Source organism: Hesperophylax consimilis, chromosome 25, assembly GCF_061612785.1.
Source record: "Hesperophylax consimilis isolate HC1 chromosome 25, BYU_Hcon_1.0, whole genome shotgun sequence".
Lineage (NCBI taxonomy): Eukaryota > Metazoa > Arthropoda > Insecta > Trichoptera > Limnephilidae > Hesperophylax > Hesperophylax consimilis.
The window spans coordinates 25020833-25041318 of record NC_142860.1 but is presented as its reverse complement, the minus strand read 5'-3'; the positions used below and the strand labels follow the sequence as shown (position 1 = coordinate 25041318).

The 20486-nt window shown below is 34.4% G+C and overlaps 1 protein-coding gene across 1 annotated transcript in view; it reads right to left on the bottom strand.

The window, feature by feature from the left end:
- Positions 1-20189, bottom strand: part of LOC149411721 (octopamine receptor beta-1R-like) — a 442719-nt gene extending 422530 nt beyond the window's left edge. Inside the window, exon 1 of the mRNA XM_089646725.1 lies at positions 19603-20189. Coding sequence (XP_089502851.1) covers positions 19603-20189 — 587 coding nt within the window. The remainder of the gene's footprint in view (positions 1-19602) is intronic.
- Between the last annotated feature and the right edge of the window lie 297 nt (positions 20190-20486).

Here is a 20486-nt window from a genome sequence, read left to right as displayed (position 1 = left end):
GTTTAAAAATAAACTGTTTTTGTAAATTTAATAATAATTTTATTGGAGAATCAAAAAAAAAAGACTTTTACAAATTAAACGTAATAACAATAAATAGAAGTTTTTTTTAGTTTCTTCTTTATTGAATATATTAAAATTGATTGTCGGTATATGGGTGCGTGAATTGGATGTATTTTTGTATGTCTGCATAGTGCGTAAAATTATTCAAGTTCTATGAACTTTTAACTTTGAAAATCATAACTGAAAAAAATAACTTTTGCTAATCAATAATATCTTCAAATTATTGGTAATTTCTATTAAGGCGATGCACTACGTCGTGTAATATTTTGAATCGAGCCGCTATTTAGTAGTCCAAGTTTAATAACACACCTTACGTAGATGGCAATAGGGCTTAAATTCCCGCTTAACACCATCCACCTGTTTTGATTTATGCAAGAAAAAAACATGGCCAAAATTGCCTTTTGTTTTATTTTGTGGATGTTCAGGCATAAATATTTAAATATTTTCTTTATAAAAATAAAAGACGTGTTATATTCAAAATAATCAAACAAAAATGTGTTATTAATGGCGGCTCGATTCAAAATATTAAACGACGTAGTGCATCGCCTTAATATAAAATAACTAATCACTGCCAATATTTTAACGGTATCCTTATCAAAAGAAGAATTAATAAAATAATTAAAACACTTTGTTTTTACCACGATAATCTTTATTTTTATATAAAGTCAACATGTTTCGAGAACGATGTTCTCTTCATCAGGACAATTAATGTACTAAAAACTAAATTGTCAAGTATATAGAGACAGATGTGGGTAGAAAAGGACCCCTCACCCCTCCCCTCAACCCCCACCCCCACACTACTTCCTTTTTTACCCACACCTGTCTCTATATACTTGACAATTTAGTTTTTAGTACATTAATTGTCCTGATGAAGAGAACATCGTTCTCGAAACATGTTGACTTTATATAAAAAATAAAGATTATCGTGGTGAAAACAAAGTGTTTTAATTATTTTATTAATAAAAATGGTGCCACAAAGTGAATTTGCAAAATTTGAAGAAAAGAAGAATTCTTTATATAAAGTAACGATATAATTTAATCAAGGTAAATAATTAAAAATCAAACGATTTTCCCAATATCATCTTATGGCGAAGGTATTTTCTCAATAATTATTATTTCCTCCCTACAAAATCAACCCCTTTGTATATTCTACCAGTCCAAGTTTTGTTCAGAAACAGAGAAACCTTATTATTACATACACCCCTTACCACCCCTCACCCCACCGCGGAGTATCGAGCCTCGCTTTTAGCATTGTATTAAAAACACTTGTAATTATGTTCTTCTCCAAAATATAGGTTGTATCTTCCATGTTAAATGCGAAAAGAAAATTTACAAAATTGTATGATGTATGTTTTGTTAACAAGGTAAGAATAATTATTTAAGACAATTTTACTAAACAGTGATTACTGTTTTGTCAAAACATGTGAAAACATAATTCACGAAAAAATTGAGAATTCATAATTCAAAATTCCATTACCAACTGAATACACATGTACAATAATACAAGAAGAGCCCGCACAAAAAAGACATTATTTTGAAAATGCCCAATAAAGCCGAAAATTCATTAAAATTAATTGCATTGGTCTCAGCTTGAGGAAACGCATTAAGGATTTGTAGTGTGATTTGATATGATAGTGTCACATACAGAAGGATTTTACCAAAGATGTGTCATCGTAAAAATGTGAGATGAACAAATATGTCTATCACTTCCGATATATCAACATAAAATAATATTGTTGTTGACAGATTTCTCTCCTGATGAAAATAAATTCGCAGGGATGGCTGGTAGGACTATACATTATAGGGTGGATCGCCATTGTATGGAATTTTTTATTTTTTATAAATCAGTTTTCGCGGGGTGCGAAATAGATGCTCTAGGTACATACAATTAAGCATACAAAATATCAATTTAAAATTTTGATAACAAGTACTGCCCCAAAGCAGTTGAATTATTTAAAATCTGGTAAAAAATTGTCCCTTTATAAAACAGTTTTGTGTCAATATTAATACTTTAATTTTTACTTTTACATTTCATAATGAATAAAAATTGCCGCGCCTTAAATAATAATATTAAAAAAAGTGATGATAATTATTTTCCCGCGAAAATTTGAATAATTGCCGAGTCCACTTTCGCGCCTCGTTCGCGCACCGCGCATCTTTATATCAACCGTCCATATCTCGCAGTACGGTTTAAATTTTTACTAACGTTGATCTTCCAACTGACCAACAATACTTTGCTTCATCTACTTCTTCTTCTTATGTAATAAATCCAACAGACAGTGGACTATCTTTTGTATCCAGAACATTGGATCGATACAGTATTTCTGTGCTGTCTGCGCTACATTGCAAGATATCGGATTAGTGACAAAAGACAATCTAACAAACTTGATCGATCGTAATAAGATTCGACGTGCTCGTGCTAAAACTAGGACCACACTGACTGCCATCAATCAGCCCCATTTTGATTTGTGCATTTGCATATCGTTTGACGGTCAAATGATAAAACATTAATCATGGAGGATGGACGCAGAAAAGTTGTTGAAGAACATATCAGTCTTTTGAAAGAACCTAGCTCACAATACATTGGCCACATGGGCGTTAAGTTCGGCGATGCTAAAACAATAGCTCACAAATTGTTTGCATATTTTGTGGCAAAATCCATTGATTTAACGTGCTTCGTGGCTATCGGATGTGAAGGAACAGCAGTCAATACTGGAACTAAGTCTGGCATTATTCGACTTCTTGAAGGAAAGCTCCATCATCCACTTCAGTGGTTGGTTTGTCAGTTACATGCTAAAGAATTAAGTTTGAGACACTCTTTCGAATGCCTTGATGGATTGACAACAGGTCCTAGAAGCTTTAGCGGCCAACTAGGAAAGTTATTCAAGTACTGTGAACATCTTCCTGTGATAGGATTTCAAGCAATAGAATGCAACTTACCTATGAACCTGACTTATGAAATTACAAAATCCCGTGACGACCTTAGCACAGACCAGCTATATTTATTGGAAATGTGCCGAACAATCGCCGAAGGACAATGTAATGAAAACTTAGCGAAAAGAAACCCGGGTAAAATCTGTCATTTGCGTTGGTTAACAATAACCTATTCTCTAGCTATTCTCCGACTTTACACATCAACCAAGAATCCGACAGAAATCAGGTGATATTGACTGAATTTGTGCTAAGAGTGTATGCTCCGATGTGGTTTAAAATAAAAACACAACCTTCGAGACATCCAAGAGCAGACTTCAACCGGCGAGACATCTCCAAAAAACCATAAAATTGTCTCGTTACCTTCCAGAGCATTTGAAAAAGGTGGTAGGTCCCGTAATTCAACGCAACGGGTATTTTGGCCAAGCGAAAATATACTTATTACTTTGTTAAACGACGAACGAAGACAAATTAGAGAGTTGGCTCTCAAACGAATTCTAAGTATCCGAGAACTTACATTGAGGTTCTCTCCAATAAGAGTATTTAAGGTACCTACTTTTAATTTCAACGCAGAAGACTATATTGACTTGATCTACTGGGAAAAACCATCAGAAGCACCTCTTACAAAACTGATATCTAGCGAGACAATAATTGATGCCATTGCAGACCACCACGAAATTATCAAATCCAACATTTTGTGTAAGTTCCGATTTTTTTTTATTTTTTTTTTTTATAGTGAATACCTCACAAGAGTCCCAACTGCTCCCGTCTGGAGCCAGTGAGACTATGGCATCCCCAATTGGGGGATGTTGTGAGGCTGAAGGTAAGTGGGGAAGGGAAAGAGGAAGGTGGGGAAGTACCTGGCTATTCAGATCTAGTCACTAAACACGGCTAAAGCCATTTGGAGCAACGTTTCAATTCTGAATGGTGGTCTTACACCAGGGCGATACTGGTAGTATCTTCCACTCTGGAACGTGCCGCAAATATACTATATATTATTTTAATTAATTAATTGTGAAATAACACAAATTAATCAAATAAAATTTATTTGCGCACGCCGGGTTCGAACCCGCGACCTTCGGAATGGCAGTCCAATGCGTTACCACTGGACTATGCCGGCCGTCAAATTGATTGATGCCCTGTCACACGCAAGCCACGGAAAGATGCATCAAAGTGGTAACGACATCATGCTTGCTGTTTGCGGCCCTGAAAGACGTGAAGGGTGGATACAAAACAAGCTAGAATCTTGTCGTATAATGCCAGTATCAAATTCGAAGAAGGACTATAAAATACAATAACTTTTATGATTTTTGACTATATTTTTTAACAGTGTTTAGGATTTTTTGTGTAGCAATGGAACTTAGTAGATAATATTATTAGTAAATGAAAAGTTATTTTTTTTTAATATTTTACCTACTTTTATTGAGCAAAGATTAAACCCTTATTTTTTTAGTTTCACGCTGTTTTTTTTAAATTTGAATTGACTTGGGGCAGTACTTGCACTCAAAATATCTTAATGCTGTCATAATGACTTTTAAAAGTATCCCCATAGAGCATCCATTCCACACCCCGCTGCTAAGAAAAACATGAAAACAAAAAATCGATCCACCCTACTATACAAGCCCCTGTCACCTCAAGAGGCATAATATTTCGATATTAGGAGCAGTCGCAGTTTTCTCGTGCAGTGCAACTACCAAATAGTAGCAAAGACGATACAAAAGATTAATTATTATAATATTACTTTATTTTGAACAGCGCATTCTTTACCTCCGCCTAGTGTGAACATGCGTTCATAGGTGCGGAATTCAGAACGCACAATACATACGGGCAGATAAATATTCTGAAAATTTTCATAAGAACAATATTCTGTCTCGTAGATCTCCAGGCCCAAAATATTGGTATTTTGTCGCGGCGCACCGTTCACGAGATTTTATGAAGTTGCAGATGATAGCGAAACACATTAAATAATAAAAAAAATATAAATATAAAAAAAAATATTATAAGATGCACAAAATATGTTTTGTTTTATTAATGGTTAGTAAAAAGTATTATAACAGTTTTTATCACTTTCCTTCATTCTTATAGATGCATAGTTGATGCTTTTTTTGTGAACAGAGATTTAAATAAATTTATTTTTACTCTCTAAAATTTCTCCCACATTACTTGAAATGGCTTTAGCCGTGTTTGGTGATCAGATCTGAATAGTCAAGTAATTCCTCACCTTCTTTATATCCTTCTCCTCCCCTATACCTTTAGCCTCACAACACACCCCAATTGTGGATGTCATAGTCTAGCTATGCCACTAGCTTCAGATAGTTGGGAGAAGTTGGGACTCTTGTGCGGTATTTAAAAAGATCAGACCTTTGAAAACTCACCGAATAGTCCAAATTCTTGACAAAAAATCAGTTCCAATAATGAAAATTCAAATTAAAATAATGTTCTGTTCAAAATATTGTATTATGGGTGTTATGTGAAGATACTTCAGTGCTGGTCTGAATTGTTCAAACAATCATCTCTGATTTTGAAAGTGCCTCTTAAATTCAAATCAAATGAGATTTCATAGAACCAGAATTACGCAGGACGTACAAAGTACTTATCTATTAAAGAACCTTTTTGAAGGCTTTTATATATGAATATTAAAAATTATGCTGAATTTATTATTCATAACTAAATTACCGCAATAACAATCTTTTATTATTATTTTTTTTTTGATAAATTAATGTTTTTAAGACAAGATTTTATTTATGCATAGCACAAAGGATAACAATTATTTTTATAAGCAATAATTGTTCGCCTGAAACACTCATCCACATTGAAAAATCTCCTGATAAAAAATACATGACGCCAACGGGACTCGAACCCGTGTCCCTTCGATCGAAGGTATTTTATCAGGAGATTTTTCAATGTGGATGAGTGTTTCAGGCGAATTGAATTGGGTATTCAAAAGATTTTTAAACTGGTTGAATGTCAAAGAAAGAAGAGAGATAAGTAATATTCTTAATATCTAAAATTATATATTTTCTTTTTTCTACTCTGTTTTTAAATTCTGATTTTCCTCTTATTTTATTATTATTATTTTTACTATAATATATTTATATTTCTTTTTTTTTTACCACTTATTTGTTTTTATGTAATTAGAAATTGTTAGTTACCAGCCTCAGAACAGACTTTGTCTAGTGAGGAGGGTAAGGAGAAAAATCATGTATGTACATAACTAATAATAAATAAACGCCCGGGTTGCCGGCACTGAAATTGAAAAAAAATTGAATTGAATTGAAACATCGAAGGTAATATTAGAAAATCTCAAACAAAAAAGATTGGGCGCAACTAGGCATTGAACCCAAGATCTCAGAATTGTCAGAATGAAAACCAGTAAAACATAATAAAAACTACACATTTTTTGTATATAACGACATCTTTCCGTCAGATATAAAACAAACATAAAAGTTAAAAGAATAGAAATCATTGAAATAAAATAAAAATCAGGCTGACAGAGGTCACCACAGTTTGAAAATTGCCTTGAACCCAAAACAGCTCTCCCAATAATAAAAACAAAAAATACTTGCAGAAAGGCAATAAAAAACTAATGAAAACGACATGCAAGACAAATAAAATAGATTCAAATAACTTGGGTTCGCCTCAGAGCGCAGAACACTCTATTGAGGTTATAGGTTGGGTGAAAGACCATCACTAGCAAAAGAAACGAACCTGTATGATAAATATGTTAGCTTGAAATTACTTTAGCCGTATTTACTGACAACATCTAAAATTTTCAACCTTCCTCTTCCCCATCTCTTTCCCTAACCCACTTCATCAGAACATTTTCAAAATTTTGAAAACCATTCCCACTGGCTCCGAAATATCAGGTGGCAACAATTTTAAACAAAATAAATTATGCAAAGTTTTTTTTGTAAAGGCGAGCTAAAATAAAGCTACGAGTACACAATAAGCAAAATGAATAGCAAAATATTAGCATTTGATCTTAAAGGATGGGGTTTTTGTAAACAGAAGGAAATTAAGATTTACATTGAAAAATATTGCTTGAAAATAAGTACTTAGGTTGACTCGGTACAGAGTTAGTCAAATAGGACGAAGTACAAATATTAATGTAGTAGGTAGATCGACCTTTCTTACATACCAACTGATGGCTTGTCAAGACGTATCCATAATCCTGTACTCGGTCTAATTAATGTTATTATTGGGTGATCATTGAAGTATACCTGCTTATCCACACACAACAGTAATTCAACAATAAAATTTAAGCTGTATGGTAAAAATTATGGGCTTGCTTAAATAAAGAATGGTGTGATAACGTTTGAAGTGTGGTTGAAGAAAAACTTGTCCGCAGCAAATCATCTCAGCTTGATATCTACAAATATTTATCATTATAGTTTTAGAATGACCTTGAAAAAGTTGTCCCTAAGACTAGAATCAGTTAAAATCCAGGATCGGAGGATGCATTTAGATACGTCATGATAAATGTTTCAGATTAGTAATAAAATACGATGAAGAAATTATCTAGCGGATTCGGCGGTCCCCAGCCAAAAGAATGCTTTATGCTCTTTAGGCTGTTGAACGAGGAATGATGTCTGGCTCCGATTTGGCAACCGATGTGTCCAAATGTCCACGATTAGCAATCTGACAATGCATGTTAGCAATGCGTAAATGCTACTCACAGAAAACATAGATTACAAATATATAGAAGGACCCGCAAAGCTTTTTACAAATCCTTATACAAACCAATGACAGTTTTCAAATTTTCTTAAGAGTGCAAATGTGTTGGCCCATGCCCCACTCAAAGATTTGAAATGAATTTATAAAATATGGTTTACTTGGCTTAAATATAAATAAGAAAAATGAGGTGCTTGAAGAAGAAGTTAGCATTTTAATATAGCAAAATACTGCTAAAAAATCACTTAGGCTAGATGGAAACAGATGTTTCTTTAATAATTCCCTACACAAAATATTCACAAACTGTTCACAAAACAAAATTAAAGCTTGAAAAATGAAAAATCTCGCCAAAAAAGCGCTAAAGGCCGGCGGTTCTCGGATTTAGGGAGAAATAGTGATAATTTGTGGAAACAGGCAGGCATCAGAGTTATAAACTCACGGGTTAACTTCCAGCGGGGTTGGCTTACACGAGAATTAATAGATTCCACCCCCTACTCATCCCTTCCTGAAGGTTGCGCGGCTATAAGGGAGGGTTTACCTATAATTTTATCATGGGGAGGACCGTAAGGACTCAGGAAGGTTGTACCCTGTTTATTTTATATGTGCTGTACTAGGGCAGAAGAACACTCATTCAATGAAGAGTGCCGTCTTCGTGCAGATTATATTTTAACATTAAATAACTTAACTAACCAAACATCACGACATTTTTTCACAGGGTAGGCAGAATACGGACCGCCAAACAACTCGGTTTTGGCCAGGCTACCCTCCGTGCATCAGTCACACTCACACATATTCTTCTGTTATTCTGTTTTTTGACATGACTCGACTCAGTATTTAATTTCATTGTGCTTTCTATTCTCCCTACACTTCTTTCTTTGTTCATCTACTCAACATGCCCAAACCATTTCAGTGTTCCTTTTTTAATCTTAAGTCTTGCATTATTTGCGGATCTCCACATTTATCAGATGGTCAAGCACGATTTTGTAAACATATTGTTGTGTTCATACAAACAGGTCTCCAACTCGTCTTGGAAGGAGTTTGATAATAAAATGGTTCTTTTATATTAATCAGCGATTTATTAATACTCCACGTATTATAATGGTGACTTGATAGTCGACCTAACTAGAAGCTTGCTAATTGGAATCTGGGACAGTGAGTTTCTCTGAGAGCCATCGCACTGGCCCTGGCGACAATTGACCACTGGCTCCATCTTGCGGACTTCCGCGCAAGCTCTATGTACTGCCATCTGTGCGTGCATCTATAAAGCTCTTACTTCCCAACACATATTCACCACAGGAATTTCATTTCTACAGAATTCAGTCTACTTTCATCCTTCATCTGCCATTTCCATGCATCACTGCCATACACCAGGGTTGGTATCAGCACTCCATTGTGCCAACTGTGTTCAGTTCTCCATCAATGGAGTTTCCTACATTTTCACTAATTTCAATATACCTCACAGTCCTTCAAACTCCAGTTAACATACTTCCTAAATACACAAACTCATCCACCTGCTCCAAGTATTCATCATTCACAACCATACTGTACAGTGTTTACAATGAATCTTTTTCTTTTTGACTATCCTATGTAAAACGTTTGGAGGCTAATTAAAAAAACTGGTGTTCTGAGATAAGCTTGGTTTCGGTTTTGCTATATTAATTTTTATTATTGACACTATATTCTACCATGAACACACAACGTTTGAAATTCAGTTGTGCACATGTGTTCCAGTTTATATATTATATAATGTTACTATTATATGTTTTAATAAAAAAAATCATATTCAGTTTATCATTTAACATTATTTCATGCTTTAAAAATTTTGTGTTTAAATTTAGGTAGCTCACTAGGTATATTCAGTAGCATTCGGTAAAACTAAAATGAAATATCAGTTGGGCATAAAGTCATTCCAATCTTTATTCGCGTTCATTTCAAAACTGTGTTTTTGTTAATAGGCCTCGGTGATTCTAAACCCTGTGTTAGCATTTAAAATAAAAAAACCCCATGCGATCTCCATTATTAATTTTCAAAACTCCATTGTGTAAGGTTGTTAGGGAGATTTTGCGTGATATACAAATATTCAACGAGGCAGTCAGCTAGGGGAGAAATGCGGAATTTTTATTGCAAGTTTATTAATACTGGTATAACACGGAATATTTGACAAGAGGGGTGTTAAATTGTACATGTGTGAAATGTGGAAACTGTATTGCGTATCTTGTAAGACGAGGCAGATGTATGAACATATCTTTGAATGTAAGGAAGGACTCAAGGCTCTATAAATGTGAACCTTTTGGAGAGAGTTAAAGGCATTCAGACGAAAGCACGAATAATGAGGTGCTTATTCTTATGCAGGGTGAAATTTAATTCCTTGTTACGTTTGTTACAAATGAAAGGAGAACTGTGTATCTCTTAAAGCAGTCTGTTTGTTTTGTCTGAAGCAGCTAAAACTCTTGAACGGTGAGATCTGTCGTATCGTGAGCAATATCTCTGAAAATAATTCAACGGCTGAGTAAAAAAAAAAAAAAATTGTTTTGATGGGTTGTGAAAATATCAATGACCTCCCAAGGGTAAAGCTCTCGACTAGCAAGCCGAAGGTCGCGGGTTCAAATCCCGGCGTGCGCAAGTAAATTTTATTTTATTAATTTGTGTTATTTCACAATTTATTCATAAAAAAGTAATATAAAGTATACTTGCGGTACGTTCCAGAGTAGAAGATACTCACAATATCTAATGGCTTTATTCGTATACGATGACCAGACCTGAATATCTAGGTAATCCCCTACCTTCCACTTCCCCATCTCCATCCAATATCCAATACCTACAGCCTCACAACATACCCCAAATTTGGGATGCAATAGTATCACTGGCTCCAGACGGTTGGGAGTAGTTGGGACTCTTGTGCGGTATTCATATTAAACTAAAACAAAAATTGTGGAAGAAAGTTGTCTGAAATAAAAATAAATTTAAATCGAGAAAAAATGGAAAAAATTACGTAGTAAAAAATACGATTTTCTAAACAGATACAAATATATAATCGTACACGGAAGAAAATGTGTATTGCTAATTTATTAAGAATCCTTTTAAATTATTTGTGATCTAATATGATTTAAGATTTTCACGGCCAAAAGTATTTTTGTTATTTGTTTTTGGGGTGTTATGCCGTGTTCCCTTATCCATCATCAGGGCAGATGTGTTATGATGGACACTGCAATGCTGTCCGAAACGTTGGCTAAAGAAGGAGTTAGCGCAACACGGCATAACACCCCAAAAACAAATAACAAAAATATTTGTGATCTGGTTAAAAAAGGGATTGCAAGTCATTGACGAATGAATTGATAGGTTTCCTGATAAAATTAATTGATAAAATAAAATTCTCCGACTTAATATTTATGTTCAAAATCGTAATTGGTAGTATAGGCAGCCCTAATTTACTTAACCTCAATGAATTTAAAGTACTTGTGTGAGCTACTCGTTCCAAAATAATGTTTAAATGTATCAATACCAGGGTTGAGCATTGAAAATACTCACTTATTCCTAAATTACATTAAGTTAGTAATAGATAAGCAGATATTGCGGATCTATTTAACTGCAAGAAGGCTATAATATCATATATTTTCAATAAATATTAACTTAACCTAGAAAGTCTACTTAGAATATTTGCGTGTACCTGCATCTCTTACTTTAATATGATTATAGAGTTTCTGATCATTTAATACTTTCTGATGTCTTTGTATTTGATTTATTGTTTATGGTATATTTAAACCGTTGTTATTAAATAAATAAATAATCATGAATCCAAAAAATATTTTCGCATTTTGTCACTATACATTCTTCCAAGAAGGCAAATGCAGGTTTATCAGGAGACGGTTTGCAATCCCGTTTTTAACCGGATTGCCAATAATTTGAAGAGATTTTTAATCTATAGTAATAATATAATTATAATATAATTATTAATTAATTATTAATTATTATTAATTATTTTTTTTTTTTGATGTGACACCTCACAAGAGTGTCCCTGCCTGTGCAGTGTACAGACAGGGGAACTATGTCACCACCCGGTTGGGCGGCGTTGTGAGGCCGAATAAGGTAGGGGCTGTAGGAATGGATTTGTTAATGCGGGCCTTGTAGAGGCTCGGATTATAGGAGGGAGGAAAAACAGATGCCGGTAGCTCGTTCCACATACGAGCCGACTTACACAAAAACGAGTCGTAAAAACGGCCCGTTCTCATGAAGCCAACGTCAACCGTGAACAGGTGTTCAGCTCGTGTCCGTCGAGTTTCGCGCGCGTGCACCGGTGCATCAGGAATCAATGCTGCTAGCTCCTTGAAGCAGGCTCCATTGAAATACCTGTAGAACAAACACAGCATGCCTACATTGCGTCTATGCATTAGAGAAGGGAATTGGTCTGTTAACAACGGATTGTCAATCAGACGGATCGCTCTCCTTTGCACAGACTCAAGCAGGTTTATCAAGTATTTTGGGGCACCAGCCCAAAGGTGGCTCCCAAATTAAGAACTTACTAGCATATTTAAAACATCGTCGTAGAAGTTTCTGGAAACCCTTACCCAAAACATGAAGTCGAACCATAGAAGTCGCTGAAAAATTATTCAAAACCTAGTCCCCCTCAGCACAGGATCTCCTAGTGAGGAGGACTATAAAAATCTATATCAATTAATCATATAAATATATATAATTCTTATAAAAATGTTTAAAAAAATGTAATATAGTAACTAAATAAAAAAATAAAAAAAAAAAAAAAAAAAAAAATTCAATAATTGGGCGGACTTGAGACTTGTACAGGGTCAGCAGCTGGTCACTGTTGAAGAATCTCCTAGCCCTGTACAAGACGCCCAACTTTTTGGAGGCCTGATTTACTCGGGCTTCTATGGATCCCCGATACTTGAGCCGGTCTGATATAGTAACTCCAAGCAAAATTATATAATAATATAATCTATTTTTAATCTATAGTTTTAAATCTATTTATATTATATATATATATATATATATTTTTTTTAATCTGTATATTTTTAGTTATACTGATTTTTCTCAGTGAAAGTTTTGTTTGGAAGACTAAGAAAGTAAAAAGTGTTAGTTTTTAGGCTAGTAAAAAATTTATTCTATCTATTTTCGAACTGCACATGCATCCTTAATCAGCATCATTCTTCCAATGACTGATGATGTCGATGATTTAGAGTATAAAGCCATGAACTAGTATTTCAAGGATTACATAATAATTTGCATTTCTGAGGCGGAGCCATTCTCTTATAATTGCATAAAATACCAACCATTAAAGCATGCGAACGAAATTCTCGAGATACTTTAAAATATGGATAAAATATGTCCCGGTTCGTGTACATTATAATGAGTTGTAAATTAGGCAATAAGTAATTATTGTTGTTATTAGTAATAAAGCTATGTTTGTATTAAGTATTAGAGTAAGATGTTATTAGGCATAAGGGTTATATATTCATTAGTTTTTTATTTAATTTTTTAAAAATTTAATATTTGAAAAAAATATTTTTTTACATAGATAAGTATACAAGATATAAAACAATAGAAATTGAAGTAGCCTTTCCTCACCATAAAGAGACAATGCTCTTGTGTTTGGTGAGGGAATTCTAGTTCAATTATATATTTGTTAGTATTAAGGTTAATAAATTATTAAGAAACAACACAAGATTTAAACAATATTACTTCTAGATGTAAGTCGTGAACGTATTTTGGACTTATAATAGTTTAAGGTAATTTTTTTAATTTAAGGTGAAATTCTTGAATATTTTCGATATTTTTTAAATTTAATGGAAGGTTATTAAAATAAATTATGCCTAGATAAAGATAGGTATTTCGAATGAGCTTAGTGTTAAATTTTGAGATTTTAATAGTTTTCTGGTATCTTGCTGATGTATTGAATTGCAAGTTATGAGTATTTGACTGTTTTTCTTTTTAAATTTGAAGTATTGAATATTTTTGATACATTTTGTCTACTGTAGGTACTTTTAAAATTGAAAAAAGAATTTCATTAGAAAATTTTGACGGTTTTTTCAATATTATTATTTATTAGTTATTAGACTATGTTTGTTTTAGATATTAGGGTAATATGTTATTAGGTACAAAGGTACGTTGTTATAATGTATTAGACTATGTATGTTTATTTATTTGTTTTGTAAGAAACAAACACCTTTTAAATAATATACAATGATAGATATAAATATACAAGTTAACTGAAGTCAAGCCACAGAAGTTTCTTACGTTAAAGTTCATTAGAAATGAAGTTTTAATATCTTAAAATTAATTTGGTGTTAAAGTAAGGGGAGAGAAAGAGGAAAATAGGAAGAGGATAGGAGATGCTCCCGATACATTCCATATTCTCATATTAATAATCGATCGTACGCATTACTTCATTACTTGTATTAGGTATTAGACTATATTTGTATTAGCTGTTAGGGTAAGACGTTATTGGATACAAGGGTACATTATGCTATGTTGAACTAACTAACTAACCATCACGCCGTTTCCCCGCAGGGGTAGGCAGAGAGGACGGACCGCCAAACAACTCGGTCTTGGCACACACTCCTTTTGTCTCATTCACATTCATACATCGTCTCATACATACTCTTCTATTGTTCTGACTCTTGACATGGCCCGACTCAAGTATCTGATTCACTTTCATGTCTTCTTTGGGCGTCCCCGACTTCTCCTACCATTCACATTTGCATCGTATATTCTCCTTACACTCCTTTCTTCGCTCATTCGCTCTACATGCCCAAACCATCTAAGCGTCCCTTTCTTGATCTTACTCATTACGCTTACATCAGCCTTGCACTCTTTGCGGATATCCACATTCCTCACACGATCATACATGGTTTTACCACACATACGCCTCAGGGATCTCATTTCAACAGCATTCAATCTACTTTCATCCTTTCTTTGCCAGTTCCATGCCTCACTTTCATACATCAGGGTAGGTATCCATTGTGGACTGCTAACTTCGCTTCTTTGGACAATTTTTTGTTAGCGCCAACTGCGTTCAGTTCTCCACTAATGGAGTTACCTGCATTTACTCTTCTTTCAATATCTCTGTCAGCCTTCCCATCTCTCGTAAACATGCTTCCTAAATACACAAACTCATCCACCTGCTCCAAGTATTCCTCATCCACAGCTATATTGCACACTGTTTTCGTACTATCTCTTTCAAACACCATTACTTTAGACTTACTTACATTCATCATTAACTCACTATTCACGCATACTTCGTTCATCCTAGACACGAGAGACTGCAGATCATCTATACTGTTAGCAATCAGCACCGCATCATCAGCATACAACAGGCAACATACTTTCAGATTACTCAAATTCGCGCCCAAATGTGATATCAGGTATATATGTTGATATCAGGTATAACTCTATATTAGATATTAGGCTATGTTGTAATTCTGTTTTTCGATTTGGAGGCGGGAATGTGTATCGTCGCCACTGGAATCATTTATTGTATAACCAACCCGCCAGGGTCACCATGAGTGGATCGCTACATTAAGTGACTTGAGAGGAGTGCCCGAGTTCATGGGGTGAGGGTTGTCTAGGTTTTGGTGGCGGATGCGTTTGCCCACCTACTGCGTGGCGGGTCAGATCGGGAAAAACTGGTAGAGGGAGACCCTTTGACTTCTCCAACCGGACTCAGTGGGAGAGATGGATTCCAACACATCCCTCACATCCCTCACATCCAGAACTTCCTCTCCTTCATTTCCCTAAAAAGGTCCTCTACACAGTATTCCCAAAGATGACAGGCCCTGAGGGATTTTTTTCCAGGTCCTCCTGTGTGGAGCTAATGTAAAAAAATGTTTTAAGGCTACGTTGTTATTAGGTATTGGACTATTGGATTTTTATTTTCAATTATGCGATTTATAGCGAAGGTCTTCGTTGCTCGTAAGTCGAAATAATTGGTTACTGGTGTGGAGAGCCGTTAAAACAGCGTTAAACTATATATTCATCCTCTCGTTTCCTCGTTTTTTATTTTAATTTTTATTTATCCGGTTATTTGTTTTTTATTAGTATTTTTTATTTACCGATCCATAGGTAGGATTAGTTATAGTTAGGCTAACATCGGCTAGTTAACTGCTAGTTTCGTCCCTTGTGAGAATAACACATAACCTCTGATAGAACGGACGTATCCCCTCCTAGAGATTGGTGTTATTATCTAACAATAATAAAATTCTTGTAATCTTTGAAGGACCAAAGCATTTATTGAATTTTCCCAATCTTAAATATTTTCTATACTATAAAGATGCCTAAACAGTACACCAGTACATTACAAAACCTCTAGTAGTAATTTTATGTGATAAAGAGTGTAGCATAGTAAAAATAAATCTGAGAATGTAAAAGCTTTTATAAATGTTGAGAGTTTTAAATTTAATTGAGTTTATTATGAAAACAAGCACGATTTCGGGTAATTTATCTCAATTCATTCTTGGGGTCTTCAATTCGCGATATTCAAGGAATCCTTTGAAAGTCACGTTTTGTAGCGAATCTCAAATTTCCAACTTGACAAGTCTGTTTTCTTGAGTTTAATGCCAAATTAGTGTGTATTTGGAACACGCCAAGTTGAAGACAATATCAAGAAAGTTAAGGCTTCGTATAAAATTCACATGAAATATATTATTTAACCTTTCCGGGAGTATGGACGCTAATGAACGATGGTACACACTTTCGCCAAAGGAGTATGGACGTCTATGGTCGATAGGCGTCGCATAGTTAAATTTCGCACCTCGATTTTGTAAATATGCATCGTATTGCCATCTATGGGCATATTCCTGTAACTTTACACCAATTTTAAACATTTTACATCATTATGGACAGAGATATCGGCTGTTATTTATTTTCCATACTATCATAAAGAATACATTTAATCAAAAATATTTTTTTTTATTTAAGTATGTAAAAAAAATTCACTCCCCAGAGCACGGCCAGCATTATGTAACTTACTCCCAGAAAGGTTAAGTAACAAGAACAACAACGGATCTTTCAAATAAATAAAAGTTTCCTTTTGTCATTCGTTTACCGATCTATCAAGAAAAAAATGCGTAAGAAGAAGCCTGGACTTTTGACTGCCAGTAATTTAACTTTGATAGCTGTCAACTGGAACAATATGTATGATTGGAGACTTTCTCGGCCAAAAGAATTATAGTTATTGAATTTTGGGGTATTACGCCGCTAACGCTGGTATTACAGTATAATTTAAAATTGTTGTCTGCATTTAGAAACTATTCAAAAAATACTAATAAAAGTCATCTTAAAAAAGCCATATTACTACTCAACTATAAATGTTTTTCAAGATTTCCCGGTTCCCCCACTTACAAAAATTTATGACAAAATTGCACTTCTACAAATACATAAAGATTTCTTTAGTAAAAATAATTTACCACAATTGAATATTAGCAAAAGAATAATATCTGTTGGAGGACTAACCGTGCCACTAGCACGAACCACAACAGCACAACATCACTATATATTCAAGGGTGTAAAATTATTTAATAAATTACCCCTTGATATACGATCGGAAGAAAACTACGAAAAATATAAAAAAAAAATTAAATTAAAATACTCTTGTACCACCTCATAACTTTACTTATTGTTTAGAAATATGTTTTTGCCTTTTACATTCTTTGAATCATTTATTAACTAACCTATATTTTTATTACTTTTATTGTTATTTTTTGTGTTATTTTTTGTTTAATACTAATATTTTTTGTTTAATTTAAACAAATGTAAAAATATTTTTGTTGTCCTCTCCTAAACACAAGCAGCTGCTTTATTAGGAGAGTGATTGATATATTTTTGTTTATATTGTTAAAAAAATTGTAACCTTGTTTATATGTTTCAATAAATAAAAAAAAAATAAAAAAATAAAAAAGTTTTGGTGTAGCAATCAATTACCGGATACCATCAATAGAGCTTAGCCCCGTCATCTATATTAATTACCAACGCCTCTGCCATAGGTTACCCTAAGTGGTTCGCTTCGTTTTGCGACTTAGCAGGAGTACCCGGGTTCATAGGGTGAGGATTGTTTAGGTCTTGGCGTTGGATGCGTCTGCCCGTTTGGAGTGATTAGTTGAGGGAGATCTTTTTACTTGTCCAGCAGGACTCTCTCGACGCATCGCCTTGTAACGCGGTGAGAGGGTTGCATTCATTATTATTTTTTTTTTTTAAAGAAAGACAAACATTCCCGGGTTACGAATAACCTGACAATATTTGAAAATCTCCTACGACCACCACCACAGTAAGCCGAAAATGTTGCTTGCGTTGTGATGGAGGACTTAGCCAGCCGAGAAATTGAAGCCGAGGATTGACACTATGTCTGGGTGGGACCCAAACGTGATGTCAACTCGGCCACCGACCGGTCAATTTGTATTTATTACATTCTTAGCCACCCTTCACACCCTTTTTATTAAAAAAAAACCCCCACAAAGCATCCTCGAAGATGACATAGTCCTTGAGGGAAATTATTTTCCTGCGGACCTCATGTGTGGAGCTAATATAAGAAAAATATGTGTTAATGGGATTTTTATGTATTTCAGTTGCGTCCAGAATAAGGCGAGGTCTATGCGTTTTGGGTCTTCAACTTTTTAACAAATCCCGATAATGGCCGATTTCAATTAAATGCTCATCAATTGCCGATTTGTCAGGGTGGCCGAGTTTACATGCTGGAAAGTTTCTGATTTCCTTTTGGAGATCGTCTTTTCTGTCTGGCCTACATAAACCTTGTCACAACCGAAACAGCTGAGATGATAAACTCCATTTGTTTCAAGAGGAAACTTGGTTTTTGAAGTAAGTCTTGCATTTTTATAGCGGTTCCCAAGATAGACTAAATTTTTTATGCTTTCTTTTCTCAGTATCTTTGCAATTTCGTAGAACAACTTATCTTTATAAGTAGTATATTTTCCACGGTCAAGATAATACGCATCTTTTGAACAACCCTTAATGTATAGTAAAGGGTTGTTTGTCAGTTGTGTAAAATTTAAAACACGCTTATAAAGCTGTAAAGGTACAACCGATGGGTCATATAAATGTAATAAATATTACATTTGCTAGGAAGGTAAGTTATTATCATTCTGTTGTCTAGGGACTTGAAATGATCACTAATCATTTTCCAAAAATGTTTTTATATCCTATTTTTCTTTAATTTATCTGAAAATTTTGTGAATAAGGTACTAACGAGACATATTTAAAACGGATCCATGATTACTCAGCACAATTACAATTTAACACACCTTTGAAAAGTGATAAAAACTCATTAAAGCGATGAAAAAACTAACCTATAAACCTACAGAATCTATTTCCGTGATTTTGTTTCATCTCTTTACATGACTATATCACTTTTTGAATGTGTTTTGAATTGTCATTTTGATGAGTTATGCGGTAAACAAAATTAACTTTTTTCGATACTAAGCTGTTTAACAGTGACTTCTTCTTAAAGTGACATTTTGGAAAGCCTTATAGGACATCATCAGGCCGTTTTTTTTGTAGGAGTCATACCGTTCCACCATAGTTAATCTTTGTTAATGTGGGCTATAACATCACTTCTAGAAAAAAATCCCTAAAAACCCGGATACTTACTAAAAAGTTGGGTTTGGTTGGTTAGTTAGGTGACGTTAGACATAATCTTCAATTCCGTCATTGAAAGATATTTCCAGAAGTGAACACTATAGTCAATGGTAACAAAGGTCAACTATAAACTGTGACACAGTATCACTGTCACATAAATAATTTTATATCGTTTAAGGTAACACATCTACACTACACTGATGATGGACAACCCAAATCTGTCAAAAATATTGGTTTTAGAAGAAAGAAAAATAGAAACATTGTAAAATACTTCAAACAACGTAATACAAAATAATGACGTGAAAATATAAAATCTGATTTGAATAAAAATGTTTGACTCACCTGTATAGCATCCTTTCTTGTCGATCAGCCTCCATATATATCCTGTAGTACATGAAAAGCATGATCACTCCAGGAACCCAGAAACTAACACTCGACGAGATAATAGCATACGGTCTATTCACTGTAAACCCGCACACGTTGGGATGATTCTTCCTGAACTCAAGATGCTCCTCTGTGGTGTACCACTCCATAAAGATCGGTAGAAACGACAACAAAGCTGGACTGCACCAAACCACAGCCAACATAACACCCAATCTCCCAGTAGTCATTATCAGTGGATAGTCCAGAGGCTGGACTATCGCGTAGTAACGATCCACAGAGATGCAACACAAATGTAGAATAGAAGCAGTACTAAAATACACATCCATTGAATTCCACACGTCACACATGAAATACCCAAACAACCACTTTCCGTTGGTCAACTCTACACTGAAGTTGAAACACATGGCCCAAATTGCTACAAGCATATCGGCAAGAGCCAAAGAAACCACAAAATAATTGGTGATGACTCTCAGTTTTCTATGGCGCATTACTGACACTATGACCAAAAGGTTGCCGAGCAATGCTGCAAGAATTATAAAAGCCATAATGCTGCTTTTGATAGTTTTAAGCAGAATATTGTACCAAGGCATGAATGCCACAGTACCACCATTTGTGATGTTGTAAGCATCGTCGAAAATGAAGAAAGAAGTGTTCTGATCAACAAAGTATGATCTGTTGTTGAATGGTAGGTTGGCATCTGCATTTGAAAAGAATTGCGACTGTTCTATAGAATCAGTTGTTTCTGCATGGTCTGTAATAATTATAGCTGTTTGTGCATTTTCAGAATTCCATGTTTCTTGCACTGTCGTGTGGTTTGTGAATATGTTTTCATGATTATATAT